The sequence below is a fragment of the Pyrenophora tritici-repentis genome, chromosome 2, assembly GCF_003171515.1.
Source record: "Pyrenophora tritici-repentis strain M4 chromosome 2, whole genome shotgun sequence".
Lineage (NCBI taxonomy): Eukaryota > Fungi > Ascomycota > Dothideomycetes > Pleosporales > Pleosporaceae > Pyrenophora > Pyrenophora tritici-repentis.
Window position 1 is genome coordinate 4,645,418 of NC_089391.1, and position 12,631 is coordinate 4,658,048.

The following is a 12,631-nucleotide window of genomic DNA, read 5'->3' on the forward strand; positions in this document are numbered from 1 at the left end:
ATGGATACGAAGATCTGCTTGGTGGGTGCTCCAATATCCTTGTATAATCATACCTCTAACGCACCTTAGTGGGCTGTACCAGACCATCTCAAAGATCACGTTGGAACAGACCAGCCGCTCAAGGTGCACTATCCACATTTCTCGACCACGGAGATTCATACCGACTTTATCGACTGGTGATGCACTCTTTCCAATTTTGTGTCGCATTTGCTGACTTACTCAGTGTTCAATGGTACAATGATCTGATACTCAGTCATGCGTGCCGGGAAGACAAGATTATTCTTTGGAGTATCGATAAATTCAACTCAGACCGGCTCACTACACCTCCGGCACCTATTCCCACCTCGAGCGCAGTCCATAGCCGCAGTCCAGTCACCATCCAAGCCAACACAACCTCAAACACACGGTCAGCTTGGGGTGGACGCTTCCAGCGACTCCTACAATTTGAACTCCCACATACTAACCAGTTTTATATTCGCTTTTCAATATTCCACCAACTCGGTCGTCACCCCATCCTCTCAGCAGCGAACGAAAAGAGTAAGACTTTTTTCTGGGACTTGCAACGCCTAGAAGACTCCGGGATGGGAGAGGATGAGTCACAGAATCCAGAGTCACAGAATACAAAAGGCTTGCCGCTGGGCCTACCAAGACACGTGCGCGAAGGAAGCACGGCGTCCACAGCCTCGTCTGCTGTTAGCACTAGTTCAGGGACCACAAAATCCAAGCAAAAGAAGGTCAAGGAGCTGCATGTCGATCGAGGGATATCAGATCCATTTCGCTCCATCAAAGCCCACAAGACCATCGAGATACCCAAATACAAGGCCTTTGCGTTTCGCCACTCTGCCTGGAGCCGCGATGGTCAATGGTTTGTTAGTGTTGGCGATTGCGGTACCATCGCCATCTTCAATAGATGGGAGATGGGAGTTCCTCCGATCAGCCCAGACAAGGACGTTTCTACGGAAGAGGTCAGTCAAGACAAGGTTAGCACGCTCCCTGAAAGCTCGGACCCGGATTGCGTACCAAAAGTCCGATAGCCGAGTGGTGTCCGACTCAAGACAAGGGCTCACTGACGTGGCAATAGATGGAGATATGAAGACCACCGATGTGATAGCAGTGTCACGCTGAAAGAGTCATAGTCTTCGATAATCCGTCACAGATGAGAGCGAACAGTCATGGATAATCCTCCTCACCATTCTGACGACCTCTCCGAAGGTCTGACAGATAGTTGGACACTTTCCCACGCTGACCTTTTTGGAACAATTTAACAAGTCCCATATAAAGACATGGATGAAGAAATCCGTACGCTTAGCTAGGAGACAACCCGTTTTCTACCCTGTTTTAGTCAATCCTGGCGAGGCTGATGGAGAGGCCCATGACAACAAAACATAGAAGTGGTTGTCAACGAGCAGCCAAATGGCTGGGCAGCAACCACGGTTAGTACTAGAGCACAGCGTGGAATATCAAATAGTTGTTCTCACATACAACCATACCCGTCGCTTATTTGGTTGCCACTTCCAAGCCCCATGTACAAAATTCAGCATGTCTCGCTATGATTTGCATCAACACATTGTATTCGACGAAGAGTATGTTTGTTTGTTTGCCTATTCGAGGTAAAGAAGGTTGTCGTGGGGGTCACATTCGCTAGGTATATTAGTTGGCAGAGTGTGAATCTGCATGCGAAGACGTCTGCATATATTAAAGAGCCAGGGGAAATTAGTAAATCAAACACGCAAACATTACGAGTCTATCACCAAAGTTTTGTTTTAAAGAAATAAATAGACATACACTTATACCCCACGTGTTGCGCAAGGCATTTATGCAACACAAAACATCTCCGCGCTCCTCACCTCTTCACACCAACACCACCCCATTATTCCAACACCTAAATTTAGCCTCCACGTGTATATCTAACTCTAATCCCTACCTACCTACCCATCACCAAAACATTTCCATTTCTTTTCTTTTACCTGGACCGCGCGCCTCGCCAAAAAAAAAAAGAGGCGCAAAACGCCACAATAAAGGGTTATCCCAGCGAGCGAGGCGTCATGGGCATTTGCAAATCAAAGCATACTTGGTCTAAACGCCGCCGCCGCTACCGCTGTGCCGCGCCTGCGCAGCTCTGCAAGTTTGGTTCTGGGTTCTGCAAGGTACACACATACGCACGGGTCAGGGGGTTGGATCGCGGGCGGTTGTTGGCGGGGAAAAAGCAAGTTATTCGTGGTAAAGTAGTTAGAGTTGTGCACACATACATGGGATTTTCGAGTGCGATGGGTGTACTTAGATGGATGCCCATGTGTTTGTTTGTGTATGAAGAAAAAAAAGCTTCTAAGCTTGGCGTCATCGAGCATGGCTTGTCTGGTCTGTTTGCGAACAAAGCGATGCCAAAATGGCTTTTGAGTGCCCCGTTTCGCAGTATCGTCCTTTGTCTGTCTGTCTATCTGTCTTTGAGTGAGACGAGGAGATTTGGTGTTGGGGGGAGGATGGAAGACGGGGGTTCTAGACTTTGTTTCAGGAAGAGAGGGGGAGGGGGTAAGGTGTTCGTGAGACAAAACAAAGAAAAGGACGAACCAACAGGGGACTAACGCTACGGAGCCCACTAGTTCGTTTACAAAAAGGAAGGAAAACGGGTGCTTGGGGGGAAGACGACTGTCAGACAACCAGAGCCCAGCGAGTTTTGTTGTTACAGACGTTGAACGAAAGAATACGCGACAAAACCCCAACGTTCAACGACGCAGCGAAGATGATGCCGTCACCGTCGCTCAATATATCATGCTCGTGTAAAGCATGCAGTACTTTCCTTCGCCCAACCGTCTCCGCAACGCAGCCATACCTTCTTTCGCTCTTCTCTTTACCTACGACTTCCACGTCCGACTTCACTACGAAGAAGAAGCTTCTCCCCACGCCATCCTGGGTCGATAGACTATCCCTCTCCGCCTACGACGTCGAGATTATCACGCCAGCCACAAGCACACCATTCCAAATACCTCTCAGCCTGAATACCTCGAGTTTGAAAAAGGCTGAAGAGAGCCAAATTACGCGTAGTGCGTTCCCCAAGACACCCGGGACGTTGCGATGCACACATGCGGATTGTCGCACAAGGATACCGGTTGCATTAAGTTTACCCGGTGTGGGCAGTGTAAGCATCAAATCGCTACTCTGCGAGGAGCATTGTGATGATGTCTTGTACGATGCTGAAGAGGACATTGTTGACGCACCGTTTTCGGAGAAGGATCCGAAGACGATGATGATGGCTGAGACCACCGCTTTTCATTCTAGCGAGTCAGGCGTCTTCAGTGCGGAAAGCGGGGTCCGGGGAGGTGGCAAGGCGAGTAGGAAGACGACACCGGCTTTGGCTAGGAGAGCTAGCAGCACGGCATCTTGGAGTAGCGTCGCTTCGCTGGACGGCAGTGAGCCGTCGAAATCTGGGGATGTTGGCTTTGAATGGGCGGCGAGGGCGTTTGAGTCGAAGCTTTGTTGGTGAGGGTATCTTTCTAATATTGCTAAATGATTGTAGTTTCTAGCTGTACAATATGGAACTTCCATTATGATTGAGAACGTGAACGATGTGTGTAATTGAATGAATGAAGACTACAAGCCATGAATAACAAAAGAAAACAGCTGACGAACATACCTTTGCACCCTACGGTGTGACATGTCATAATCTTCTAAAAGAGTGTTGGTGGGATGAGCCCAGGAGTCAGTCTTTTACAAGCAACCTGGTTGTACCTACCGGACGCAGATATCATACGAGGTAGCCAATCGATCAAGAGCAAGGATTTCTGCTTCCTCTTCCACCTCTTTCATCCACTGCGCGTGATCAATAACTAACTCCTCGAATGCAGAGTCTAGAAGCTCGTCTTGTTGGTACAATTCGTATAGTGGCGTCTCACGTAGGTACGGCAAGCTCGCATATTCATCCTCATTGAGCAAAGTCAACCAGATGTCCTCGTCTACAGTCACAGCTGAGTCGTCCATGTGGTCGGCGAGTGATGTGTTCCAAACATCCCCGGTTTGAAGGTAAGCCACAAACGTCCTGCGGTGGCTTGACTCTCGGGCGCGCCGTGTGTACGAGCGTGAATACTGCCCGGCGTGTTGGTGGAGAGCTGAGCAAGGGCCTGGATGGTGTTCGAAGCAGTGGTGTGCAGCCGTGCTGGTACGAGCCAGCGATAACTCCACCTCGCTAATCCTGAATTGTTCGTGTGGAGGTTGTGGTTCAAACGAGGCTGCCACAGAGGTGGAGCCGAGATTTCGGGTAGCCAAGTCAGGGCCTACCCAAACATCGTCGTCTTTGTGGCTGGAACCTGGCAAAAACAATTCACGTCTACATAGTGGACATGTATTTTTAGTAGATGTCCACTTTGAAATGCATTTCTCGCCAAAGACATGTCCACATGGCAACTGCATCGGCATCTCCGCATCGACACCCATGGATGTCGGGAAGTAGGCGTGGTAGCAGATGCAGCATTCCAAGCCTGCACTCACCGGTACCGACGCTTGGTATTCTTCGAGGGCTCGGCGACTAGCCATGTTTCCGTAGGGTATGAGTAGCGAGCCGCGACAATGGAGGCTACTTTGATTTTGGTAGTGCACTTACTGTAGATACGATCGTCTAATGTCAGCCTTGAGATACAGACAGGAGAAAAGTGGGGAAGAAGTAGACCCTGAGACCCGAGCCTTATGCGTACACAGGTGTCAAAAAAAACTTGAATACGTGCACAGGTACGGCATCAAGTTTTTCATGATACCCAGGCGCGTAGGGCTTCGCGTTCCATACAAAGACAGCCCTAAGGCATTGAACTTTGGGACCTTGTGCGGACGACAGCCGTACCGTGCCATCCGTATCTTAGCTGCGTGGACCGTATTCTTTGTCTGATACCATAGCCCCAAGAATTCCATTGTTTGAGCCAGCCTCAGAGCCAGCCACCTTTGACAAGTCCTGTGGATAACCGCTCGCTTGTAAACCTTCTCAATGGACTAGCGTTCTGCAAGTGACACTGTTGAGTCATTCCACCATCACAGCGTCACCCACAATGTGGCTTTGTTTTCTGCGACTGCCACGCTGGAGAGGTGGATCGGCTCCACCTCTCAGCTCGCATCTGGAGACGGCCATCGTGGCAGACTTCACGTGTGGCAGGAATCGTCTGGTTGGAGTCGGCGGTTGGCGGAGCGTCTAAACACCGATGCGAACTCGGCCAACAGTACTTTCACTGGAGGCCTGAGTGACGATTTCAACTGGTTAAGGTTCAACCCAGGTACAATGGAGGAACGTTAGGTCCTAGAGTCTGTGTCAATGTGCGAATTCTCCGGCTGCGGGGTTTCCGCGTAGACTCATATGGTACCATGGGTCTCAGTAGAAGTCAGAGTTGGTGTGGGAGACGGCGGCCCTGTGAAAACGTGGTCTCGGTACCTGACGACTCCCAAACCAGCAGGCTGGACCCAGCGAACTCAGAGGTGGCGGTTAAGCTTGCAGAGGGCCGCGGCTGTGCGCTAACGGTTTGAAGTATGTGCCCTGAATTCAATATTGACATGTCGACGCCACGCTCGTGACATGCACCTCACCGGCCTGTTTCGTTTTGACCGACGTACCAGTCAGGGCTGCACATGTCGAACGCCCGCTGGGTCTGTCAGTGCACCGAAGAATCGAACGACCATGGTAGGCCTTGGGCTGTTCAACCACACAATCCACGTCCAAAGCTGCAGACATGTGGCACAGCGACACTCATCTCGAAGACAGCGGGCAAGCGCACTGAAGAGAGCTGCGGCGCTACGGAGAGTTTGGAAAACAGTACGCGAGGTCCACTACTGAATGCCGGAAAGTGTCAACGTGGGAGGAGGTGTCAATAATTGAGCGGAGACTCACCGAGCACCTGGTAGGAAGATGACCTTTCGTCATGTAGGGGTGTTGTCCAGATTCTGCAAAAGCTAGCGTGCTAGCGCTATCTACAGTGGGGGCGCTATTCCCCTCTAGGCGTCAAAGTCTTGGTGGTGCGGGAACGGTGCATGAAAGCTATCGCATTTGTGGAAATTGGCATAAGCTATCTCCCGCTCCGACATGGCTTCGCTAAAGAGATCAGCGTGACAGCCAACGAGGCGCGCCGTTCACACGACAAGCTTTAGCCTCAGACGCTCTCCCGTCTCTATTTTCGACTATCTCTGGTCTTGTTTACTGCACGGCAAACAATGTGATGTACTCGGAGACCGCGATCAGTGAGCTCCCCACTACACCGGTGGGGTGGGATCGTACCATTCCTGAACGCCGCCCCTTGCTCTTGCCCATGTCCACTTGATTATGGACCTGACTATGGTACCTGTCGGTCCCGATGAGAATGCAAGCCACAGGCCGCTTGGGCTCATCGTCGTTCCGGAGATCTAGTTCTGTCACTTAAGCTTACCGCGCTTTCCATCTCGTGCTGGATCAGGCCAAGTTGGCAAGCCCTACGACAAACATGGCGAGCTGGCTACGTACCGCCCAAGTTTCCAAGCGGCGTCTAGCCATAGCAGTGGCTTGCTGCTAACAACACGAGGCTCGGTTAGAGAATCATCCATGTCTATAGTGAAAGTGCTTCACCATGTATAAGTAACATGTCTCTGCTCGTCAATTGAAGTCCTCATCCAAAGCACCTCACAAGCTTCTCAGGTATCTACTCCAACACATCAGTTCTTTCCGGTCATCTCCCTCCACCAAAACATTCAAGATGCGCAACACCCTTCTCATCGCTTCTGCTTTCGGCGGCTTGGTTGCTGCCCTACCCCAGAAGATCAACATTGCAGCTGCTGAGGCCGTCCCAATACCTGCCATCCTGGGCCCCAACCCCACGAAGACTGCTGAGACAAGTACTTACAACCAAGCCGCTGCTACCAAAGCCGCATTTGCAGCAGTTGTCAATGCTGGTGCCATCGTCAAGGGCACTGGACCTGGAGCTGGAAAGCGTGATGTCAACGTCAACGACGCCTGTGCACTACAGCCTGGAGGGTACGTTGATATATCAAAGATTGAATTTTAGACCGACCGACTAATTCTTTTTATAGTGCTGGATCAGTCCCAGAAGACGACTCTGTTGATGGTTACCTCGCCTCTACAAACTCCCTAAGGAAGGCTGCTCGTGAAGCCAGCACTCCCTCCGGCTACACCAAGTCTTTCACTGATCTCACTGGATCCACTGAGCAGATTGGTTACATGACCTACAAGAACATCGAGGACGGCACATACAACGTGGACCAATGCGCTGCCTTCTGCGACAGTGAGAAGTTCTGTCTTGGTTTCAACATCTTCGCCGAGCGTGATCCCAAGTACAATCCTGCACCCGACTGCACCAACCCTCAGCCCATCACCAACATCAAGTGCTCCCTCTACGGATACCCCGTCACTGCCAAGACGGCCACCAACCAGGGTCAATGGCGTGAACAATTCCACGTAGTCATCACCGCCAGCAACGGATACTCCAAGCTCGACGGATCTGCTTGCAAGCCCGTCCCTACTGTCGCTGGGTTCAACGCCCCTGCCAACCTCCCTGCTGCCATCAACGCTCCTCTTATCACCAAGGACGGCTCAGAATACGACACCTACAATGGCATGCGTCTTTTCAACACCAACCCATACGACCCTTCTCTGTGCGCCGCTGCTTGCCAGGCCCAGACCAACTTCGACAAGAACCACCTCGCCAACGCCAAGGGCGAGTACAAGCCTTGCAACTTCTTCACCTCCTACATCCTGACTAAGAACGGCGTTCCCCTCGGTACTTACTGCGCTTTGTACACTCAGGCTTGGGGCGCCGACAAGGCTGTCAACACTGGCTACTTTGACGGTGACGACACCTACTCTGTCATCTGCGCCGCCAGCTACACTGCTACTACCCTGGACAGCGGTGTCCTTCCCTCTGCGCCTGCGCCTGCTGGTCGCTCTTAGAGCATATAATGAGTTTGTTTGATGACGGAATGAGGTGGAAGTTTTAATTCTTTTCTGAGAAGTAGTAGATTTAGTAGATTCGGTTTTTGGAGGGTAATGATACAATTTATCACCTAAACATAAAACTCATTCTAATGCCTTCGACTCTATTACTTTCTCGCATATCCACCGTGATTCCAGCATGTTTAGACATGCTCAAAATGGGTACTCGAAGGGAAGAAGGGCTCTCGATGTAGTTTGGAGAGTGTGTGGTGAGCACAAGAGATCAGCAATCAACATGATGCCTCAAGGTACTCAGGCATCGTTTAGAACGCACATCGCTCCTTGTTCGATACTAGTATTCTTTAATCGACTCTCACGTGTTGCAACAGCTACACGCTATGTACCTTGGCACTCAATTACATAAGACGGCATATGAGTAATCACGAATCTAGAATATACAGTAGACAACAGACACCTCCAGAGGCGCGTAGAAGTTAGACCCTAGATATTGTGACAGCACCAAGCCACTACGTCTGAACAAACACCAGCGTCTATCTTGCTCTTCTGGTCTCTAAGCCCACCCAGATCGAGACAGCATCACTACCCCTAACTCTTCCAGGTGTATCTGACGCTGACTTCAGGGGCAATGAAAGACTACTTCTGACACCCAAACAACTCTTCGGTGATTCCAGAGAAGGAAGGCGATAAGCCAAGTCACTGCGTATTATCGATTACAGCCACCTTCCGCTTTCACCACCGGAGAAGAGGAAGGTGCCCAACAACTGCATTGAACCTGCTGTTTCGAGCTATAATCACAAGACGAGCAAAAAGGGGGCCTTTGATATCAATGCCTTGGTGTATCCGAGTTTGTCAGCACAGCAACCACACCTCCATCCGTCATTTGCGGCCATGAGACTTTGCTGTGTAACAGGCCGACGTCATCGTCTTACAGCCCTATATGCGCGCCCATAATACCGGTATGCTAGTGCTAGTACCCTAAACTCCAAGATTACACCCGAGGATCCAAGCTCTACACAAGAAAAGCCCGGGGAAATTACCCGTCACCTATGTGTCATGAAATACTTGGACAGTGTGGGTAAGCACCTGATAGGCATGTTTGGCGATGACAATGGCCCTTTTTACACTAGTATGTATGTCAAGTATTTTATGACACCCGGGTGCCCGTATCATCTCATTCCAGACCCACCCTACGGACATCCAGAATCTGACAGAACTCTGAAAAATCTTGGCTCCCGGACATCTACCAAGCCCGGATGCGGATGCAGAGATTTTTTCCTTCCAATCCTTCCAGGTTTTCAGATCAGGTGGGGTTCTTTCAATGCGATACATGCCTCGGGACTGAGGGTCAAGTCTTATACCCTTTGATATTGGCCTAGCCACGTTGTGCCGTGCATTTGAAGCAGGCAAGAAGCTTGATAGAGGCGGCGTGGCGCAAACGGGAAGCTCAAGAAATGAGGGGGATGACGGAGGTATCAATGTCTGAAACAAGCTCTCGTGGGCCTCGGCTTTGAGAAGGAATGGGGGAGCGTCAGCGGGGTAGAGGACATGAGAGAGAAGACGTCTTGGTATACGAGAAGAGCTATGTTCATTTCCCTCAAGAATGTAACATCCTTTACTTTATTGTAAGCATGGAAAATGGCAAATACGTGCTGCAGCTTCTCCAGCCACAGCATGGTGTCAGCATAACGTCTTGTTCTGGAAATACCTAGCCACACACTAGATGCCACCGCTTAAGCCTGGGATAGCCAGCCCAAGGCAAGAATCGTGAAGCTGCAATCTCGAACGCCGCATCGAAGTCGCGTTACGGCAACGACCCGCCAGACCCGCATAACTAAGCATGTGGAGCCAAACTGCGTGATCGACTCCAGCTTCAGCGCGGCTGGCAGGTGGAGCCAACCAACAACCCAGCCAGGCCAACCATTTTCGTGTTCTGAGGCAACTAAAGACGGAGACGTACGTATGTTTTGGTGTCCTCAGCCCTGCAGGCATTAAAACACCTATAACTGAAACAGGTACTCGGGTGTCGGGCTCGCGATGGGGAAGGTGGCATGGCAAGACCAACGGGGCGGAGCAAGCAAAGAACAAGGACGCAGAAACGAGGCGTGGAACACCATCGTATTGTGCTCAAGGGCGCCTTAGCGACACTATGCGTTTCTTGCAATGGAATCCAAGGCGCGGGATTTGATCGCTTCTCCTCAATAACCCACATGCGGAATGTCGCCATAACGCCGCATGTCGCGACGTTGCGAACCCCAGAAGTTAGCAAAAGAGACACTATACAAGATTGACCAAGAGCCGCCAACCAACCACCACCACCATTGCGCCCTAACGATTTGTCAAGTCAAAAACTCTATTTTGTCCTGACAAAAAACTCGATCCGGACACCCGAATAATACCAAACTCATTCCGTGCCCGGCGCAGCGGTTAGGTGCTGCCCCACTTACTTCCAATCATGGCGAACCGTGTTCAAGTAAGCGGTGCCAGCGTACGGGCGTCGTTTCAACACCATCTGTAACCTCATGGTGCGGCAAGATTGCGAAACAACAGCAGCAGACCCGCATGAAGGCCAACACCTTCCACCCTAATTTAATAAAACGCTTTCCGCGTGCCTATTCCAACGGATAGGTTTTTGGGGTTATAAGAAAACGCGTATAGGCGGTTCTCCAAATTTTTTTACCATCGCGGTTAACACTAGATTCGATCTGAGCCAAACGCATCAACACCCCCAGAAAGACAAAAAAGAAATACTTACACATACCCTCGTTGCCTAAAATTAAATTACCTCACGGTCATTTTATTCTACACATATCACACCATCCTTTCAAGATGCGTTACACAGTTCCTCTTATCTTAATGGCGGCCGTGGTTGTCCTTGCTTCGCCTGTCACATCCACATCCATAGCTGTATCGCGGAAAGCAGCACCTCCTCCACCACCGGGACCACCTGGACCTAAAGGAGGGCCTATGATGATGAAGCCTGGAGGACCCGGTATTGGTGGAAGTGTGGCGAACGTTGGACCATGCCCAGTAAGTTGCATACACACTACTGGCAATATGTAAATACGATGTACTGACGACATACCCAGATGGATTGCTGGAACCAAGCTGCAGCAACTGCAGGCTGCGACCCCAACGTAGACGATAAATGCCTGTGCGGTCCATTCTTCGACGCAGTGACAAAATGCACAGCGGCAGCGTGTAGCATTGGAGAAAACCTCTGTAAGCCATCTCCAATGATGAGTCCATGAGAAAGCGGAATGCTAACAATTTTGGCAGCGGCATTGAACGTATTAAACCCCCCTTGTCAATAGAAGGGGAAAGAGTCATGTCGGAAAATGTTGTCGATATCCTATGAGATGGAGACAGGCGCCCAGGGACGGGGTTAATGAAATGAAATCTGTATATCATGGGAAAGACGTTTTCGTGCATGCGAAATCCATTTGCGGACTTGATTGCGATACCAATAATAACTTTATGAACCCCACATTTGACCAGCATTGCGATTGTGGCGTCGGCCGTGAGAAGTAGGTTAGTCCGATGAGTGAAATTGGACGGAAAGCGACGGGAACTACAGAGTCCCAATGTGAGTCTAAAAAGGCTTCAGGTTCCTGGGGTCGACGATGGGCTCGGGAAGTGGAGCAGGGTCGGACGGCACACGCTTGTGGTGTGTGCAAACTCTTACGCAGTGATGACACCAACTTGTAACGCAGGCCTAAATGCTGGTGCACCTGCCTCCTGAAGAGGAAGGTATGCGTCCCATTGCTCGTTCCGGATTCTTCAAGTGAGCAGTGCGTACATGTCCACGTTGTTACGTACACATGGTTTCGTGGTGTTATGGATTTTCAACCAGACCGGGAAGCAGTTGGGCCAAAGACAGTCTGTGCCTATCCAGTGTCATGCTCGGAAGATGCAATATGACAAATGTAGTGACATTGCTGTGGAGAGCGGGAACGGTGCATATCGTGGTCTGCCAGCTGGCGAAATCGTCCGATGATCGTATCTGGCTATCGCGATTGACGAGATGTGATCACTGTCGTGATTACATCACATCAGATTACAGAAGAAGGTTGCGCGATGGTCCAGATAAGAATTTTCAGGGCCGGGGAAGGCTGGAATCTGGAGGGGGATCCACGATGCATACTGGGGCTCACAACATTCGTCATACGTTCCACTCTGTCTGCATCCAGATTGCCACTAAATGCTTGGCTCTTTCCAGCAACTTCTTGCAGTCGCGTGCTCGGTGTGCAAGATTGGAACGAGAGGGTGTTGGCAAACAACACAACCACTACGGCGAGGTTAGGCATAGCAAGTTTCCCCTTGTGCGATGGTGGCGATGTCATCACGGCGATGTCCCTGGATTGTCTAGCCGCAGTCAACGGCTGCGGGGCCCCAGAGAGCTTATCCGTGGATCAACCGACATGGTCGGGCATGTCTGTTTTGACGCGTAACCTGCTCTTTCAAGATCTGCGACATACGTCAGTTGATCAGCCAGACCCTGAAGGTTTTGGCCAAAAAAAAGTGTCGAGGTAAGCACGGGTGATGATCATGTCAGGTTATGACATTATGACATTATGGCGTGCGAGGAACATGGTGAAAAGGTTTTCAGTGTCTGTCAGCAGGTTCTGTTGGGTGTGCTTCGCTAATGAAGGCCGGTGTATTGGCGGCAACAGTGTTCCGACATGGAGCGACTGTCACACATGTTATCGGAAGGATAAAGCCCAA

The 12,631-nt window shown here is 50.6% G+C and overlaps 4 protein-coding genes across 4 annotated transcripts; 3 read left to right on the top strand and 1 right to left on the bottom strand.

Moving 5' to 3' along the window:
- PtrM4_072170 (uncharacterized protein) lies at positions 1-1,034 on the top strand (the record flags this gene model as incomplete). The annotated part of the gene is made up of 3 exons (XM_066105977.1): positions 1-21; positions 70-176; positions 224-1,034. 3 exons carry the CDS (start codon positions 1-3, stop codon positions 1,032-1,034), a joined length of 939 nt encoding a protein of 312 aa, XP_065964604.1.
- Positions 1,035-3,267: 2,233 nt separating this feature from the next.
- On the bottom strand, positions 3,268-3,975 carry PtrM4_072180 (uncharacterized protein; the record flags this gene model as incomplete). The annotated part of the gene is made up of 2 exons (XM_066105978.1): positions 3,268-3,469; positions 3,731-3,975. The coding sequence occupies 2 exons, from the start codon at positions 3,973-3,975 to the stop codon at positions 3,268-3,270; spliced, it is 447 nt and encodes a 148-aa protein (XP_065964605.1).
- A 2,720-nt stretch (positions 3,976-6,695) lies between these two features.
- Positions 6,696-7,906, top strand: PtrM4_072190 (Herpes-BLLF1 multi-domain protein; the record flags this gene model as incomplete). Its single annotated transcript, XM_001941484.2, has 2 exons — positions 6,696-6,973; positions 7,030-7,906. The coding sequence occupies 2 exons, from the start codon at positions 6,696-6,698 to the stop codon at positions 7,904-7,906; spliced, it is 1,155 nt and encodes a 384-aa protein (XP_001941519.1).
- Positions 7,907-10,735: 2,829 nt separating this feature from the next.
- PtrM4_072200 (CFEM domain containing protein) lies at positions 10,736-11,220 on the top strand (the record flags this gene model as incomplete). Its single annotated transcript, XM_066105979.1, has 3 exons — positions 10,736-10,936; positions 10,996-11,128; positions 11,186-11,220. The coding sequence occupies 3 exons, from the start codon at positions 10,736-10,738 to the stop codon at positions 11,218-11,220; spliced, it is 369 nt and encodes a 122-aa protein (XP_065964606.1).
- Between the last annotated feature and the right edge of the window lie 1,411 nt (positions 11,221-12,631).